At 41.2% G+C, this 20,240-nt stretch overlaps 1 protein-coding gene across 5 annotated transcripts in view; it reads left to right on the forward strand.

Moving 5' to 3' along the window:
- The window catches only part of LOC102462793 (TGF-beta receptor type-1), a 232,374-nt gene that overhangs the window by 136,263 nt on the left and 75,871 nt on the right, over positions 1–20,240 (forward strand). For 4 of the 5 annotated variants that reach the window (XM_089776469.1, XM_025179693.3, XM_075921582.2 and 1 more), the window contains 2 exons: positions 6,714–6,750; positions 15,096–15,181. In XM_089776469.1, coding sequence (XP_089632595.1) covers positions 6,714–6,750; positions 15,096–15,181 — 123 coding nt within the window. Of the gene's footprint in view, positions 1–6,713; positions 6,751–15,095; positions 15,182–19,864; positions 19,925–20,240 lie in introns of those variants that run through there. The other variant, XM_089776470.1, reaches the window with a different exon arrangement.

Genomic DNA, 20,240 nt, shown 5'->3' on the forward strand with positions numbered 1-20,240 from the left:
AGTGAATCCTAGGGTTTCCCAAACCCGGCCTCTTGTGGGGCCAGGGAACCCCAGAAGCAGTTGGGCAGCAGCTGCTCACAGGGTTACATTTAGGGGGGATTCTGACTTAGAGGCATTCAGTCATAATCCCACAAATGGTAGCTTCGCCCCATTGGCTCTTCGGCCAATCACATACACCAGATGTGTGAACCTGCGGTTCCTCTCCTACTGAGCAGGATTACTATTGCAACAAACACATTATCAGTAGGGTAAAACTAACCTGTCTCACGATGGTCTAAACCCAGCTCACGTTCCCTATTAGTGGGTGAACAATCCCGTGCTTGGTGAATTCTGCTTCACAATGATAGGAAGAGCCGACATTGAAGGATCAAAAAGCAACATCGCTAAGAACGATTGGCCGCCACATGCCAGTTATCCCTGTGGTAATTTTTCTCTACCCTCAGTCCACTGCCCCTGCAGGCTGTTGCCAGCCAGACTGGCTCTGCTCCTAGCTGTTCTCAGCCTCTGTGTCTGGGGCTCTCTGATCTAGCAACATCTGGGGTCCTGCTGGACCATTGATGTTGCCGGACCAATGAGTCCCAGATGATAGAGGTTCAACGTTAGTTTAAAAGTGCGATTGTGCTTCCCAGCCATCTATTTCATATCTGTAATGTTGCTTTGGCAAAGAGAAAGCAATGTAGATAACTTTCTGTTCAAAAAGTTTAACAGTTTAGTTTAACTTCATGCTTCTTATTTTCAGACATTGTCTCTCTCCTGCCCCTCCCCCCTTTTGTGTTTGTTTTTAAATTTGCTATCAGATTTGCATGGATACTGCACGGATAATACTAAACAGAAGACCGGCATATTACAAAATGTATTGCAGAATAGCCTTCTGCTTGCTGAAACACAAATACGTGAAATTTACTTTCCAAAGCTCTCAAATGGTGAGGAGGGGAGATATTCTAGCAACACATTGGTGAATGAGGAATGTAGACACTGGCAGACTTGGAAGCTCTTGGAATACTTTAAAGAACTGGTGTGGCAGGGTCAGGCCAGATGGCTGCTACAGAATGGGAGAAAGACAGCCCAAAAGGCGTAAAAGGCCTGCTAAATAGAAGCAGAGGGCAGCAAGACAATTAGAAGCAGCTGGTAGAGAGCTGGCCCAGGCAGACGGGGCCAGCTGACTCCACTTCAAGCCTGCTGGAGGCCTTTAAAAGCTTCCCCAGTTGGAGGGGGGGAGGGGAGTTAGAGGATGGAAGGAGAGGTAGAGGGGAGACAGAGAGCTTGAGTTTGAGAGTAAGCCCTAACAGCTTTAGAGCAGAAACAACAGGGAAGGGAGTCTCAGAAGGAGTGGATGGGCTCCCTACCCCAGAAACAAGCTGCAAGTCTCAACCCCTGGGGAAGGGAGCAAGCTGTCCGTGCAAGCAGTGGCCTGGGAAGAGGTGCCCTTGCTACACTAGATTCAGTGCAGCAGTCACAAGCGGTGCAATAGTCACGATGAACTTAGTTATCTTTTAGGGGAGGAAAGAGAAGTACCTTTCATCAATGGCCTGATGACCAGTAGCAGTGCCAGAAGACAGCTTTTTCTAGTAGCAGCAGCAGTATCTCCTTTTCTGGTTTCTAGTCTGCTTTGATTTAGAAGAGGGAGGTGGATGGAGGAGGGTAGGTAGAGGGAATTTATCTTGACTATGTTAACAAGGTGATAGGTGCTTTTTATATACTTACATAAGTATTAAAAAAGAAATACCGCAAGGATTTTGTTCCTCCAGGATTGGCTTTTTTTCACCATTGGTGAGTAGTACTTTTACATCTCTTCTTGAAGAGGTGTATGTGCAGCATTCCTTCACTTGTAGACCCTTAAACACTGAAGAGATAAACATTATATCCCAACATCCTGACTTGCTACATACACACTTCTGCTTCTATGGAATCTTTTTTGATGCCATAATACTCAGTTGATATAATGTATTACAAAATGGACCTTCCCCTACCCCCCCAATACTTGCTTAAAAAGCACTAAATGCATCTTTGGGCTAATGCTAATAAAATCTTTTAAGGGTCACTATTATATACTTAATTGTCCCATTCAGTGTACTGTAATATAACCATTATTTGTTTAAAGAAATCCTGTTCCGAGAACTTCAAATCTGAGCCCTTGAGCTTGTAGCACATAGTATGTGGAAATTTCTAAAGCTTTCAATTTTTTGACCTTTAAACTACTATGCAGCTCAACCACAATACTTGAGTCTCCACTTCAGGTTTTAGATTAGCTTTCTCTCTGATCACAGGCAGCCACCACTATCTTAGTGAAACTATGCTGAGATCCAAAGCATAGGTTGAACAATATTCAGAGGATCTATGAGATTTTAAAGACATATTGTCTCAAGATCTACTTACAGGTTGATATGGGATCTTTATCTCAGTGGTATTCCCAATTATTTCATTGTTGCATCTGAGCTTGGATCCACATTCAGAGGAGGAGTTGGCTCCAGCTGTTTATTTGGAGCCTCATTGGATTATCATGAATACGTGTATTCTGTAACAATGACTCTACTGGACTAGCTACATTGACAGGCTCGCTGGGTGCTTTGTCCATACAGTCAACTCCAAGGTTTCAGTATTAGCCTCCTTCAAGAGCTACAATCTTGGTTCCATGTTGAAATAGGGATGTTTGCACAGATCCAAGACATGGGATGCCATTTCATATTTGGAGGGGGAACTTTAACAATGGTTTCAGGGGCTGCTTTTCACTGCATCAGTAGTCCACAGTCACTTAAAAACTAGCCCCAAAATAACCATTCTATTTATTTAAACAATTTTTTATTAACATGTTGGTCTGTACTTTTAAAAAGAATCATTATATAGAATATAATTAAATGATGGCTATTAGCAGCATAGATCTGTAACACAGTTTGGCAGCCAAATCTTACAAGTTGTTCAGATTGGCTTGAATGTATGCCAAAGCAGCACAGCAGTCTCTCCAGCCCTCTCACTGCAGCAGCAGTCTGCCAGATGCTATATTTGTAGCAGGGCAGAACAGAAGCATTCCAATGATTTGCTCTTTGTTTCCCAAAAGGAGCAGCTCAGTATCAGCTGTCAGATACTTCCTGGAGCTTTGAAAGGGGAGGAGTGAATGCCTGCACAGCAGCAGAGATCACAAAACACTGAGCATAGCCATCAGGGCCGTCATTGTGGGATACTGGCAGAAGCCAGTTTTCTCCACAAACCAAACAGCAGAGTCCACACCAGCCCTTTGTCAACAGTAAAGGGAGAGGAAAAGACAAAAGTCTCTTGCATGACTGGAAGTTTTTTTTGTCACTCTGGGTACGACTAGACTACATGCCTCTGGCGACAGAGGCATGTAGATTAGACTACCCAGCATAGGAAAATGAAGCGGCGATTTAAATCGCCATTTCATTTAAATTTACATGGCTGCCGCGCTGAGCCGATCAGCTGTTTGTCGGCTCAGCGCGGTAGGCTGGACGTGCGGGGGTCGACATCAAAGGCATGCCTGGGTGGTCAACAAATGCCTTTGATATCGACTCCTGCGCGTCCAGACTACCACGCTGAGCCGACAAACAGCTGATCGGCTCAGCGCGGCAGCCATGTAAATTTAAATGAAGCGGCGATTATTTAAATCGCCATTTCATTGTCCTATGCCGGGTAGTCTAATCTACATGCCTCTGTTGTCAGAGGCATGTAGTCTAGACGTACCCTAAAACTGGGTGTTTTTCCAACAAAAGTCTCATTGCAGTGTTGACATTCTTACTATTTTTGTTGCAAAAAGGCAATTTTTGGTGGCAAAATGTGCTAGTGTAGACAAGTCCTTAGTCAGCAGAATGGTTTGTACTTCAAAATTCTCTTTGTTTCACTGGAAGAAACTCTTTATCTTGTTTCTGAACTGTTGGGGAATACCTCTACAAAGTTGCTCTGCTTCTTCTGAAGGGTTTCTGTTAACCAAATACTAAAACAGCAGATAAGGTTTATCATATCTTGTATGATTGGCTTTCTTGTTTCCATGTACATTCCCCTTCCCAATTCTCTGTTGGTGGCTGTGTGATTAAAAAATGAATATTTATATGCTTCTCCCAATGACAGATGGAAAAAATAGATTGATTCAATGGGGAAAGTAGTCTCTTCATCTTCTTTAAACATGAGGATAGCTAACTGCCTGGAGGATAGCTAAGTGCGTAGCTTAAGTCGAAATAGCTTATTTCAACTTTTGTTGCTGTTTACACAGCAGTTATTTCAAGAAAGAACATTTTTTTCCCAATTTCCCTTACTCTGAGGGATAGAGGAGTCGAGTAAGAAGTTCTCCAGCTTGACATCATGTAGAAATAACTCCTTGTATGTAGACACTCACTGTGTTATTTCGGAATAACATCATTTATTCCAAAATAACACTGCTGTATAGACATAGCCTAGCTGTCATGGGTAGGTACTATTTTCATCTGTGGGACAGGATTTCATGCTTTGCCAAGAATCTTCCTAATGAGTGCTTCAGACTAACTTATGCCATTATAAGGAAGCCATGTTGCTAAGAATGCACTGAAAGTATCCTTTGATGTTTCTGGTGCATATTTATGATTGAAAGCTGCAGTGATAATTCTCTGAAGACATGCACTGTGCTGCCCTTTTCCACAGAAGAAAAGACCAAAGATTGAAGACCTTCTGTTTGAAGCAGATGGACTTTTTAGTTATAAAACCAAGAAAGAGAGAGACACAAAATTAAACTGATGAACCTCTGGTAGGGTTGCCAGCTTTCTGCCGTGTTGCGTGGTGCTGCCAACCGGAAAGTCAGTGACCTGGTCAGGGGTGCTGATTAGAGCTGCCAAGATCCTTTTTTGACTAGGAGTTCCAGTTGAAAACCAAATAACTGTTTACCGAAGTTTCAGGCTCTCTTACAACTTTACAAGAGAAGAATTCCTATGCCTGCCTTTTGTTATCTAAAAACAACATTATCCAATTTATTCTTCATCTTTGTGTTTCAAGAAAGGCAGGCAACACTGCCAGCAGCAACAGCAATTCTTTGCTTCTCAGCAGAAATATAAAATACGTCCCTGTAAATCAAAAAGAGAGAAAAGAATTCATCCTCTACTACTACTGTGCCTGCAGTTAGTCCTCAGATGTGTCATAAAGTTTGAGAGCAGCAAACCAACCTTGAATTCTGTTGCCTGGACATTTGGAGACCATTTATAACATTTCAGTATCGAGTGGCAAATGATCACCTTAAACATATGAGTCTTGGATGGTATAAAAGACTAATATATTTATATAATATAAAATAGATTCTTATATCATATTTGGAAAGGATTAAAGGTGAGATCTTGGAGGATCAAGTAATAGGAATTTTTGGGACAAGTTTAGAAAACATCCTGAGTTTGATAGGTTTCAGTCTGCACTTTTAATGCTAAAATTCTTATTGATTCCTCTCCCTCTCCCCCCAATTCCCTCCAAAACAAAGAAACAAACAAACAGCAGGCAACTGTAAATCTGACAGTTTCTAACTTTCAATTATTGGATTTTGCAACCTAGCTACCCCTCTAACTGGTGCTTTTTACATGTAATTCTTTAGGGATTCTTTTAAAGGAAAAAGTTAAAAACAATTAACTTTATGCTAAGGTGTAACCCCCATCATACAACACCTTGGTTTGAATTCTGAATCTTTTAGCACTATGACACTTAAACAAAAAAAGGGGGGGGGGGGAGGAAGTAACTTACAGTAACTTAACTGTTTGACAGAGTTCTCTACTGCATGCACATGTTCACATCTTCCAGTATGTGGAAACTCCCATAGTTTTCAGTTTTTGCCATTGTGTAAAGCAAGGATAGGCAATAATTTTTGCAGGGGGGCTACTCCACAATTTTGATAAGTTATCACAGGTTGCACATTTTATTCTAAGGGGAGAGGTGAAGGGTCTGGGAAGGAGTCTGGGTGCAGGATGGAGTTCCAGGTGAGTTCAGTGTTAGGATGCATGAGAGGTTGAGGAGTGTAGGGTCTGGGAATGAGTTAGGTGCAGGGAGGGGTTCTGACCTGGGGTAGGAAGTTGGAATGTGGGAGGGGGTGTGAGTTGCAGGCTTTGGCTGAGAGGTGCTTACCATAGGCAGCTCCCAGCCCAGGGCACGGTGAAGCTCACAGGCAGGTTGCCTGCTTGCTGTAGCTCCACACACAATGGCTCCATACTGCCCCCAGAAGTGTCTGGATGCTGTTGCCATGTCTCTGCATGCCCTGTGGTGGGGAGGGTAGCAGTGAGTATCGGGTGCTGCCCATAACAGAAGCTGGCCACTTTTAGGAGCAGTGTGGGGACATGGCAGGCAGGCAGCCTATATGATTGCTCCGCTGCGCCACTGTCCAGACAGAAATGTTAGACAGGCCGTATCCAGCCCCTGGGCCATATTTTGCACATTTCCTGATCCGAAGTATGTTGTGCATTTGCCAAAAAAACCCCAACACCCCTCCCCCCACAGCTCTCCAAAATCATGTCACTTTTAATTAAAGTACTCTAGAGAGAACAGTCCTTTTAGTCACGTCATCCTTTTCTTGACAATAAACACCTGATGATCTTTGTCTCTGATTTCTGTGTGTTTTGAGGAGGCGGCAGAACTCTTCCATCGGATCAATTACCTCACAGAGATATTGTCACTCTTTTGTATTGGTGCTAGAATCACTTGTTATGTTTTAAAGCTTTTAATCTATCATAAATAAATACTTTAATTATTGTTTTATTTTTCAGGGAGAAGTTTGGAGTTGTATAAATTCTTCTTTGCCAGGTAAGAATTATTAGGATATTCCAATTTATATTTTGCTTTAATTAAACAGATCTATCTAGTTTCCATATTGTACGTGTTTCAGAATAGTTGTGCTTTGATTAGGCTTCCACATAAACCAGAAATGTTTATTTGCTTGTTTCATTTACCCCAAATGTTGTTGCTTTGATGCTTGTCACCCCTGGAAGGCAAATACACTTCTCATTTTTATATGAGAGAAAAAAATAGTAAGAAAAAATGTATCAGATGGGTAAATCACTGTAATACAAGAAACTGATATCTGAGTAATGTTGAAAAAATAGCAAGTGTTGTGGATTAATCCTTCAAAGTATTGAAAACCCGTGAGTCAGTTCTCCTTTACTTTTTTTAAAGATTTGAGATGTCATGTGATTGCCTAATTTACTCCAAAATACTTTTCCATCAGTTTTATCATAATATGTTGGCACTGACAGCATAATACACAAAGCTATCTCTGAAGTTTTTAAATTAGCTAATGCACTTCTGCAGTCTGATGGTTGACATTTCTGTCATTTGTTACAAAATATGGGCAGTGCTAGGGATCTTAAAAGCATGAAAGCTGTCTTAATTTTCTTCAAAAAAAAAAAAAAAAAACTTGAAAAAGAAGGTCTGTACCCTTTAGTGGAGATTCATCTGGTCTTGTTAGGTTTCAGGTTAGTTGTAGTATTTCCCCATGGAGCCTCTGCCTTGTTTGTGGTTCTTTTGCTAGTCTCCCTTTGAACCCATGACCTCCAAATTCTCTTTAAAGTTCTTTTAGTACTTGCCTTAGTTTCCTGAATGACATTGAGTTGAGTTGGCTACAATAATTACCTTCCACTTTGTTTCTTTTCTCTTGTAAGCTTCTGCTTGATTCCAGAAAATAATGTTGTCTATATTTTTGTCTTGCCCCTTCTATTGAGAGACTGTCCCTCTGATATGCTCCTAACATTAGAGAGGCTGTAGGATTTTCTCTGGATAGATGAAGCGCTGCTGTTGAGTACCTTTAGTACTGGTTATCCTACATATTAATAAAGGACCTTCTGGATGCTTCAGAAAAAGTTGAAGAAAAAAGGAAGACAAATAAAATCCACTTTCTCTCTGCTTCCAACAAAGTTTTTTAACTGGAGAACATTATCAGGTCACAGAGAGAGCAAATAAACATTAGACTCTGGAGGCAGCTAAACAAACTCTATGTAATGTCTAAATCAGTATCTGACTGCATCACAACACGTGGACCATAGGATAGATTCTGCTTTATAGTACAACTCTAGGGCTGCTTCTATTACACTGAGGGTGTCAGTGGCCTTGTCATGGCTCCTTCCCCACTCTGGCGCAATAAATGCAGAAGTGGGGGCCAACAAAAGTACCCCAAAACCTTATCTACCAAATTTTGGCATAAAACTTCCCCCAAAATCTTAACTTAGATTTTTGGAATAAAATCTCCACTGCCACCACCCAAATATTGATACAAAAATCAGGGGAAAGATTTGGGAAATCTCACCCCTAAAGTACAAACCAGGACACAGCCATTAACCAATACCAGGTTAATAAAAAGGAAAGAGAAGGAACTTTTATTATCACCATAATATTCCTTTTGCACGCATAATAACTAGATGGAAAAGAAACAAAATAATATACTCATGGAGGAGAAACTTACCATGGGCCAGGAACTTAGTTACAAAGGAGAGCAAAACCCATTTTTAAATGCACAGACATCAGATCACATTTCCCAAACCATAAAACAATAGATAAATCCATTAGGTTTTGAACTTTATCCTGCTTACAGACTGTGAAGAGTATTTTCTTAGAGGGAGACATCCTGTCCCCTTCAGTAGCTGGAGAGAAAAGCTGCCCAAAACAAAGGAGGTAAAAAACAAAAATTCCTTTGTCCCAGTTTGAAATTCCTACCTGCATTCCTATTGGCTGAATCTACCTGGTTAAGTAAGGGACATAGTTAACCCCTTAGTCCCCAGGCAGCTAGCTAACCATCATGATCATGACAGGCCTCAAGATGCTTTGATCATATATTTTAATTTGGATAATTTCCCTTTAAGAAGACTTAATCCATGAGGCCCAAGATATAAAATTTACTTCATAAGATCTCCCTGGCAGCAACCTTGTATCAGACACATACTGTGACTCTTTCAGATCTGCAGGTAGGCTTATGGTTTGCAGTATTGTAACAAGATAGTTCTTACAAAAACGGGAAGGTAAACATCCAAGCTGAATATTTGATAGCTTTATCAGTATAAGCACTTTGGTATCTTTTCATCTAGATCATGCAGATGTAATTCTAAGTTTTTCAAGGGATATTGAGGTAGAGTTGGGGAGGAAAATCCAGACAACTTCTCTGGACTGTGTTCCACTAGCAACAAGATCATCTGAATCCTCTGCTTATCTGCCTGTGGAGATATAGGTTTTGGGATTAAAAACTCCTCCCTCTTTGCATGTTTTGGAAGTTTTTGTTTGTTTGGCTCATTGAGCCACTGTCTCTTTGGATTGATGAAGGTAACCAATAGCTATGCCGTACAACGGGGTGGAGAACCTCAGACCTGGGGCACCGCCCCTCCCCCCACTGCTACCCCATTGTGAAGCTGGAGCACACAAAATCTACTAGGCTGGGCCCCCCAAAGCTCTCGTGTATGACGTGAATGTAGGGAGTGTCTTCCTTCTTCTCAGTCAGGGACCACATCAGTGAGGGTTTGTTTTTTTGCTTTCCACTTGTGTGCGCCCCCCAACTGTTTTTTTTTTCTGTGAGTTAGTGGCTCCCAACCCAAAAAAAGGTTACCCTTCCCTGCCATACAATTTATCAAATGGTCATGCAGCTTTCCTATTCCTACTTACTCTATTCTAACATAGACCATCCAATAATATAGGTAATTTCTCATCTGACTACTAAAGACAGTCTGGACAGTTGCCAAGAACATCAGAATGGTTATGCTGGATCAGATCAATGGTCCATCTATCCCAGTATCCTGTCTTCTGACAGTGCTCAGTGCCAGATGCATCAGAGGAAATGAACAAAATAGGGCATTTATCAAGTGATCCATCTCTTGTCATCTAGTCCCAGCACCTGACTGTCAGTTGTAGGGACACTGAGAGCATAGCATTGTATCCTTGACTATTTTGGCTAATCACCATTCTCTCCAAGAAGGACATTAAATTTAAATATGGTGTCACTATTACAGAATAGCTCAAGTATATTCACCTCTTGGTTCAGGTTCTGTGTTTCACTGAGGACTAAATCAAGACTTGCCATTTCTCTTGTGCGTTCCAGGACTAGCTGCACCTAAGCAGTCATTAATGTTGTTTGAAAATTTTATTTCTACAGCTTGTCCTGAGGTGACATGTTCCCAGTCAGTATGGGAATATTCAAATTCCCCCATTTTATTTATTTGATTGATTGTTTGGTAGCCTGTCTAATCTCCATGAGCATTTCAGTTGCTGTCATCATCCTCGTGTCCGGTAGTATATCCCTTCATCTATATTGCACTCCTGGGGGAATTCTGTACCAAAAATTAAAGTTCTGTCCACAATATTTTAAAATTCTGCATATTTTATTTGGTAAAATAACACACTATAATCATGCTGGTTTCAATTATTTTGGTAATTTATTTAAAAATAGTGTCAACATCTATATCTATAATAATACAGCCCTAAAGAAAGATTCAAGAATTTTCTCAACAAGTTTCTTTCTAAGCATATGAATACAGAATGTTGAGTAATTAAACTACAATGGAGAAACTTATTTCCTGCGCCCCTCAGAAGCAGTGGAAAGGGGTGGGGTAGTGAGGGTTAATGGAGGAGCTGAGAGAGAGGGAAAGAGCTTGGAGTGAACCTAGATGATTATTGGTTGTGTGTGGGAGAAATATGGATCAGAGTTTTGGGGCAGGGAGATTGTTAGAGACTTGTGGAGCTTGTCCCCCATGCACACCCTACCTACAGCCCCTTGCTTCTCCTTTTTAGTCAGGCGCTTCTGTCCCCATTGCCATATGGCCCTTCCATTCAGCCCCGGGCTTAAGACTGTCACCCCATTAGTGCCTGACCCCATACCCAAGTCTTTCTCACTAGCCCTTCTGAACCCCAGTCTGTGACCCTCTAGCAGCCTAATGTGTCCCACTTTGTCTCACCTCTCCCCTTCCCTTTCTGACAGCTGGCCACCCTCTCTTCTGGTGCCAGAGCAGCCTCTTGTGGACAAAAGGTGTAATTTCAATATTTTCAGCAAAGTCTAAATTCTGTGTAAGAAGAAAAAATCTGCAGGTGTCACACTGGTGCTGAAACAATTTTTATAGTGTGGATGTTAAAGGCAGAAACCATTTATTATTTATTCTGCTTCAAGCCAGGGGATGTGGCAGCCCCCCTAGTTCCAGCCTTCAGTGGGGGACTTGAATTCTGTGTATGTGCAGTGGTTCAGAATTTCCCCAGGAGAAATACGCTTAACATTAATGCATTGAATTTCTATCCATAGAGATTCTGTGATACAGTATAATTTATTTAAGATTTTTATAATATTTGATTCTATGCTTTCATTCAGTGTCACTCCCCCACCAGTTTTCCTATATATTTTGCATCCTGGTATTACCATGTCCCAGTGATTATTGTTGCGCCACCATATTTTCTGATACCTGTTGTATCAGAATCTTTGTTTATTAACATAAATTGAAGTTCGCCCATCTTAGTATTTAGACTTCTAGGATTTATTTACAAGTATTTATAAACTTACTCCAATATTTAGTTGTATCCCTTCATGTGAGTAATTGAATTGGACTCTTCTTTGACTGTTTCTGAATTGTACTGAACTCTGTCATTTCCTTTTTACTAGCATATAGAGTATCTTTTTAACAGATTGTCTCCTGAGGAATGTCTCTGTCTGAACTATGTGCTGCTTTTCCCCAGCCCTTTGTTTAAAAACAAACTTTTTCTACAAACTTTTTAATTTTACGTGCCAGCAATCTGGTTCTGTTTTGGTTTATGTGGAACTCATCCATCCTATATATGTTTCTCTCTTACTAAAAGATTCCTAATAAAACAAAACAATGGTGTTTAATCTGTTCATCAAGACCTTGCAGCCCTGCCTGTATAAATGGATCTACACATAGAATGAGAAGCATTTCAAAGAATGCAACCATGAAGATCCTGGATTTTAATCTCTCACATATCAGTCTTAAATTGGCCTCCAGGACCTCTCTTCTATCTCTCTCTCTATAATTGATACCTACTTGCACTACAGCCACTTTCCCTTCCTCAGCACTGTACCTAGGTCTATCTATGTCTTGAAAAGTTCACAACCTTCACACCTGGTACGCAGTTCACCATAAGATTCTCCTGATCATCACTAACCCAGCTATCTATATTTCTAATAATTAAATCACCCATTACTATTACTTTTCTCTTCCTAGTCACTGGGGTCCCCTCCCCTGGAGGAGTAGCATCAGTGTTAGACAATAATTATGATGTCATCTGGAAGGAGAGTCACAATTATGGTATCATGTTCCTCTGTTCCAGCTTAGAGAAGGAGAACATCAAGACATTTTCATTCAAAGAGGTTGTCAGACTAGGGTGGAACTGCTCTACTGTATCCCTTGAAATCTTTTTCTCTGAGCTCTTCCAGTTCAGCTACTCTGGTCTCGAGCTCATATTCACTCTTTGAGGGCCATAAGATGCCCTCCCAAATGCACTCTCATGCCACCAGCACACAAGGGAGGTAATCACATCTGCCGCATTCAATGCGCTAAGCTGTATCACCTCCAGTTGCATTATATTTATGCTGACAGGAGTTTTTGTTGTTGTTCATTCTTTAGGATTTTTTGGCAGGGGGATGATTGACTAAAGTTTTTAATGTACATTTCTTAGGTGTATCTGGCTCTCACACCTTCTCTACACTCCCTCCTGTGCTGCTCCTGTTTGCTAGGTTGTTTAGGAACTGGCTGTTGTTGAAACTTTTTTTAAAGTTTTCAAAAGCATCAAAATCCTATTGCATATGCTCAGAGTCCCTGAGAGCATTCTACCTGTCAATTTTCATAAAATCCCTAGGGAAGAACCTTGAAACAAAAAACCTGTATATGGATGCAATTATTTCACTGCCACTTCAATTCCTATCTTCAGTGTCAATGTTTTATCTATCAGAGTAGCCTTGTTAATTACCATCATTTGTATAGCTAGCTTGTCTGAAATAGTTTTATTGCATGTGTAATCATAATATAGTAATTCCCTCACTGATAAAAATGGTTCTTTGGTGTTTAGGAAAATAACTAAAAAGTATAAATGTAAATCAAGATGAAATCAGGTATTTTAAACCCAGATTTGCTGTTTGCATATTTAAATCATGCTTAAAATTAATTATTTAAATTGCTTTTGCTTAAATCAATCCACTGTGTTTAACTGCCTTTTAATGTGATATAGCAGCTACAAATGAGGGAGCCAGCACCACATAATCAGTCAGCTTTCTGTGGATCATTGGTCCAGAGATCACAGTTCAGGAACCACTTATGTACTATGTCTTCTTTTATAATGCATTCGTCTTCTAGAATTTGAGCTCCTCAGCATAAATATTAGAAGTACATGCTGCAAGCTGGTGTGAATAGGAATTCCAGCTCCATTCATGTATGTTCAGATTGCCTTACTCACAAAATAAGCTTGCGAACCAGTGAAAGCATAAGTAAAGAAGATTTTACTTAGATATGGGAGAAGATTTTGTACACAAGATTACCTGATGGTTTTAGAATACTCCTGGGAGAGTACCATATACAATAAACTAACTCCAAAGCACACCTCTTATGGTAACCTTAACCTGGGATGTATCTGTAGCTGCTTTGTGTGTTCTACTTTGAACTTTAATATAGCATTACTTCATTGTTTTACCACAATGTGATCTAAGTGGAATTACACCTGAAACATTCAGAGTTTGTCTATTTTACCTAACTACTCAGTTTTTCATGCTAGTAGTATACCTATGCAGTTGTAAAGTGTATTGGTCATAGTGTCATTTGGGTGACATAACTAGTTCCATGCAACAGAAATTTCTGTCTCCTGGAAACTCAATTGTGAATGATCAGTAAGCGTTCATTTTGTCTTAGGGTTAAATCTTAATGCTTTCTTTCCTCTTTCACTTTTTCAATTACTGATATTGTTTAAAATGCAGTTTTCAGTGAAACTGTCAGGATCATGGATTTATTTTTAAGATGACTGTGTTCATAGTTCCACAGTCCTGAGGACTGTTCATGCAAAAGTTCCACAGAAACAATATTAAATATTAAAACAGTATGTAGAAGGCAGCTAACCCTGTGATGAATTGTGGATGGGTGTTTACCTATCTGATTTTCCAGTCAACTGGCTGTCTTTCTAAATGAGAATCCAATTTTATTTACTCGTACAATTTTGTTACACAATGCATTTCTTACTTCCTTGATAAAATAATTGGTATGTATTGGTGAAACGTTTCTTTAATAGCTCTAGATAGTCAGTACAGAATATTAGTGTGTGGCTGAGACTTCCATGTGCCAATTCCTAGTCTTTCACAAGTGGATCTTAATCACAGGAAAGCAATCAACAGCCCTATGCCTGTTGTGTGAAATGGGGAGTGAGAGAACTTAAAAGAGAAGGAAAAGAAAAAAGCATCTCAAGGAATGGAGAGGAAAAATCAGCACTTTTTAAAAACCTCATTTCTCCCCAGAATGCCAAATTGCCTTTTCTGTCATAGTTTGTGAGCCCCCAGTCATTTTTAACTCTGAAATTGAAATGGCAGCGAAGACTGTGATAATGGAAGAAGGTTCCCAGGGAATCTTCTACACACATACTAGCACTTTTTATTAATTTATTATTCTCTCTTTTTCTAGTAACTTGTTTCCTAAAGGAAGGCTATAACATGTGTATCTTAAAACTTGTTTCAATTCTTTTTTTTCTAAAAAATTAGAATAGTATGGGAGCAGATTTTAGACTCTGCATCATCAGAATCCAGGGCCCTTCTATAGCTATTATCTATCCCTCTACAACTCCTGGTTTGCTGTCTCCTGTCCACTCAGGAAGTAGCTGTGGCCCAGTCAGTCCCTTGCTATTGTGTTTGTCTTTGATGGACAAAATAATGAATGGTATACTGCATGCTGGGAGACAGGAAGAGATGAATTGCATAAAAAGTAGAAGATCTTTGTGTGAAGATACTTTGTGGGGGGAAGTAAGAGAAGAAATTTGATTCCCAGAACATGTAAAAAGGAGTCATGGCTTTAAGAGAAAAGGTCAATACTTATTTTTATTTTATTTCCTCCTAGGTACTTGGGCTTAGTCCTAGAATTAGTTGGGTATTTTTGTCATAGTCGTTGTATTAATATAATATTTGCTGTCATTTTATTTTAAAGGTGTTTTGAAAAAGTCTGATGGTTGGGTTGGCTTAGGTTGCTGTGAACTAGCTATTGTTGTGGAATGTCGACAAGCATGTAAACAGGTGAGGTTTTTCTAATTTTCTTCCATGATCAGTATTAAACATAACTGAACACTGCAGTTTGTGAACAGTAATATGGCAAGTTAAATTCATTTATTACATCTGTACAATTATACTTTGTTTAATTTTTGGGAAAATATTCTGCAATTACTTTTAGAACTATGAAATAGGTCAAGAAACCATCTGTATTCCCTGTGATGTATACCAATGGTTCCCAACCTTTTTGAGCATACAGACCCCATTTCAATCTGTTAACATTTTACAGACCCCCTCCCCACCCCCCCTGCAAGGGAAGCAACAGCCAGCTTGTGGTCCGTGCTGCTTCCTCAGCTCCCACACCCTCCATCCTCTGCCCATTCATAGAGTGTACGGCAGGAGGGATCTTGTGGCCTAAGGCAGCTCCTGGCTGGGCATGGAGCCCTAGGGGAGAAAAGAAAAGGCAAAGAAAAGTGAAGATTGAGCCTATTGCACAACTGGGACTGGAGAGAGGGCTGGAGCATAACTGGCAGTGCAGCTGGTGGTGGGAGGAGGGATGGTGCCTCCTGGGGTATCAAGATCACATCTTGAGGGTGAGAGGTTGCATGCATGCGGCCAGTCACGGATGATGAGCCCCAGGCGAGAATCACTTGGCGGAAAGTCCCCATCCTGAAGTGGGGCCCAATCCTTACTTTTCTTTTCCTTTCCTTTCCTAAACTTTCCACAGACCCCCTACAGTACCATCATAGATCCCCATGGGTCTGCAGACCACAGGTTGGGAACCACTGATGTATACCATCTTGGTTTTCATTAACTGAAGCCTTTTTTTAATTTTCTTTTTCCTTTCCCTTTTTTTAAGTCTAAATTGAACCTCAGTAAGATTTTTGGGAAATGGATCAGGGAAAAGTGAGAACCTAAACCAAGTTTAGTTCTCTTTTTGAAAATTAACAGGTCAAAAATTAGATTTATATCTCCAGTAAAAGTGCTCAGGTTAACAATAGGGTGACCTTTGGAGCAAAAATAGAATTGAGGAAGAAAAAATATTAGTAAAATAAGTAAAATAAAATAGGAAAGAAAGCATTTATATGATCTTGTGTTTAAGTATTTTTTCCTTTTAATTACGTTGCAAGAGTTCTACTGGATTTCTGGCTGAGGACTTCCAGAGCTGGAATGGAGACTTCTCTTGGGGAGACTATTTAAAGAGAGGTAGTTCATTTGGGCAAATAAGAGTAAGGAAGCATTATTGGAGTTCATGGCTGTGGGGCCAGAGTGGAGTCTGAACAAAAAGTAGATTTACAGCTAAGGCAGTTGTAAAGTCCAGCTTGTTCTTTTTCGCCTATGCCCTTTAGGCTTCTGGAACTAAATTGGCTTAAGATACTGCAAATGTGGCTTCAGAATAAAACTTAAATAAGTAAAGCCATAACTGATGTAGGTGCACAGTATCTTTTGTTCTTGAGGTAATTCAGCACAACTGACTGACCACAGGTGCTTGTAGTATAAACAGGTTCTTTATGATACTGAGACAGTCTTCACAGCTTTTGATGCTTAATTAGTATAAGACTTATATTACATGATTCTCCTTCGAGTAGTGTCCTTGTGGGTGCTCCTCTCAGGTGTCCGTGCAACCTCGTGCTGGCAATCGGAGATTTTTAGCCTAGAAATACCTTCCGCTTAGCGCATACAAGTTGCCATCTTGTGCTGGTTTGTCTGTTAGCTGCTCATGCAGCATGGGTCCCTCAGTTCCTTGTCTATCATCCTTGGCAGAAGACGGAGTCTCTGAGCAGTGCAATTTTTCTGAAAGAAATAAAAATTTTGACTTGATTAGCCCAGTTCTTTAGCTACTTTTAGTCAGCCTTAGTTTTTCTTTTCACCCCAAGTTCAAGATGCCAGGCTAGCCCAGTTTTAAAATATGTGACTCATTCAGGGACCCCATGTCCATTTCCTATGGGCATGCTTCCTGCATAAAATGTCTGGGCGAAGGCCATGTGGTGCAGAAATGCCAACACTGCCAAAGCATGATCACGAGGGTCAGAAGAGATAGGAAGATGAGATTGAAGAATTTGCTCTGGGAGAAGTCTCTCCAACCACCAGACTCAAAGAAATTGGCATTAGTGGAACCCTGTACTCAGAGGAAAAGAGTCCACACGTCTCTTCCCTGGGACTCTCTCACTGGCACAGTTGCTGCCAGTGGTGCCGACAGCATCCCTCACTGCCCATTCACTGATTCCATACACCTCTTGACACCCATGAAAAGAGTAAAGTGGCACTGACAAAAAGAGTGGCGGCGGAGCTGAAATGCAAATTGAGTTACTCTGCACTGACCAGCACGGGCTCTTGCCCAGTACCAACCAAGGCAGATATGCCACCTCCCCCAGCACCGACAGAGAGGGCAGCACTAGAGCAGGCTGCCTCTTTACAACACTCACTGGTACCTAAGCAAATGCTGGCACTGGAGATCACAACGAGCAAGACCCATAAGAGGTCTGAATCTTGGCACTGAGCAACACAGGTGCCGACAATGCCACCACTGGTATAGACTGATAATTCACCACCACATTCTCCCAAAATTACGGAGACTAGCCCACACCGGCACCAGTCTGAGGATAGTTCTTTTTCACCCACGCCATCCTCCCCTGGTACTGGTCCAGGCATTAGACATGGGAGTAGGTTTTCATCCCAACATTCCTCTCCCACATGTTCAGTGGTGTTGTAGCATTCAACCAAGCAGAGGTCCTTTCATCATCAACCTCAGTACCCTTGGGTTAATTCCCTGTGGCCATATCCACCTCACCCTTATAATTCGGAATGGCTCCCGTGGGACCCATGGGCCCAATGCCACACATAGCCAACCCATCACCCTGGTCACATGAGACTACAACCTTGACTCCAGTGTGTACAGCAGCTTATTCCTCACCCATGATTACTCGCTCACCACCGGCTCAACCACCACAGTCACCTTCGGCGATGACTCAGACCCAGTGAAGGAGGATAGTGACTGATCTCAGTCTGACACAGATGATCTGTCCCCAGCTCCTCAGTCATCCTCATTTCCTGATGAGCTGGTCTTCCCTTCCTCCTCTCCACCAGCAGATGACCTGAAGCAATTCCAGGAATTGTTCAAAAGGATTGCACGCTCACAAGACGTTGTGTTGCAGGAAGCGCAAGAAAAACAGCACACGCTACTGCAAATACTGCAACCCACTTTTTTCTTTGAAAATTGCGCTACCCATCAATGAGGCCGTAATGGAGTCATCTGAGACTGACAAACACCACCTTCTATTCCTCGTACTAATAGAAGGGCAAATAGAAAATATTTTGTACCAGTCAAGGGGATGGATTTTCTCTTCTCTTACCCCCAGCCAAATTCATTGGTTGTGAATGTGGTTCACCATCAGTCCAGACAACCACAATTTATATCTGCCCCACAAGAAAAGAAACATAAGAGGCTGGACTTGTTCGGATAAAGGTCTACTCCTTCACGACCTTACAATTCTGTATCTCAAACTATACAGGCCTCTTCGCTAATTACAATTATGCCAATTCTACAAGGCTACAGGAGCTTATCAGTGAACTCCTGCAACAAAAAAGACCACAGCTCCAATCTGTCGTGCAGGAGGGCTAGTCTATTGCCTGAACTGCTGTACAGGCATCAATGGATGTGGCAGACACAGCTGCCAGAGCAACTGCCACAGCCATTGTCATGTGCTGTACTTCCTGGTTCCAGTTATCAGGAATTCCTCGTGAACTACAGACAAGAGTGGAGGGACCTTCCTTTTGACAGAAATCTGTCTGTGTGATTGCTCGAAACTATATATGAGAAAGGAGTGCAACTGTTTTACTTGATGTCACTAAACCTCCCAGAGCTTTGTGCTTTTGCTCAAGTTAATCCGGAATAGCACTGAATGAATTGCCAATCACATTGAGTCTTCTGCTCAAAAGTCAAGTGTTCATTCAGTTTGAGACAATTCTTCAATCTTGTGAACTTTGGACAAGACAATAGCTACACATGTATTAGAATTTTGGCGAACAAAGCTAATTTATGTAATGCCTCAGAGCAGTAAATATGGTATGTGTCTAGGAGTTGAAAAGAGTAAGTATGGATTTAAGAGCTTATTAAAATATTAAGGAATACAAAACCTGGAACTACATAACTCTTGTTCAGATGTAGTTAAAACAAGCACAGATTTCTGGTTCTGGGAGAGGTGATCCCTTGATATATCCATTGTCACATAGAAAGGGTATCAGTGAATATAGGTCATCCAGTGCTCCTGATTAACTGTCCTTTCTGTTTTAGGTCTGGGCCCATTCCTACCCTGACACTGTCCCTTATATAAACCTTATTTACTATTGCTAGGGTAGGAGTAACTCCGTAAAGAACTGTGGGTCAGTAGCGAACTACTATCTTAGTGGTGCTTAAAGAAATCTATAATCCTTTTTTGGGTGAGTTTCAGAACTGACTCCTACTAGGGTGACATCTACACTATGATATGAGGTCTATTATGGTCGATTTCTAGTCACCCAATTTTAAAAAGTCGCAAGTCCAGGTCCCCACTGTGGGAAGGAATTCAGTGTAGTTCAAAGTCGTACATCCCCATTAACGAGACTGTTGTCGATGTTGAGAGTGATGCACTGTGGATAGCTATCCTGTAGTGCCTGTGCCACATTACATTCTACTTTCTCATCCTGCAGGAGCCTGTTTGTGGGAGGGCAGGAAGGAGGGAAGCCATGGTAGCAGCAAAGGCATCTCTCCTCTTTCATCCAGGTTGCCATGTGAGTTATCAGTCTTCCCCAAATCACACACAGTGATAGGGAGCTGATGGTGACTGAACATGACCAGAAATTTGGACCTTATGCTGCAATGTTTTGTGCTACAATAACTTCAGACCATTTACTGCTGATTTGGTGTGGGAAGGTGTCCTATGGTGAAGGATGGAAATAAGGTTGGCTTCCCCAGAAACCTTGTGAGAAGAGTTCCTATCTGAGAGCTTCATAGAGATATGAAGGGAGTATTCCTGCTCCATCTCCAGACAGGTTAACAAGCTGTTCTGGGCTCCCCACGCTGTGTAGGCACAGAGTACTCCACACA

Source organism: Pelodiscus sinensis, chromosome 2, assembly GCF_052426305.1.
Source record: "Pelodiscus sinensis isolate ZL-2025 chromosome 2, ASM5242630v1, whole genome shotgun sequence".
Classification (NCBI taxonomy): domain Eukaryota; kingdom Metazoa; phylum Chordata; order Testudines; family Trionychidae; genus Pelodiscus; species Pelodiscus sinensis.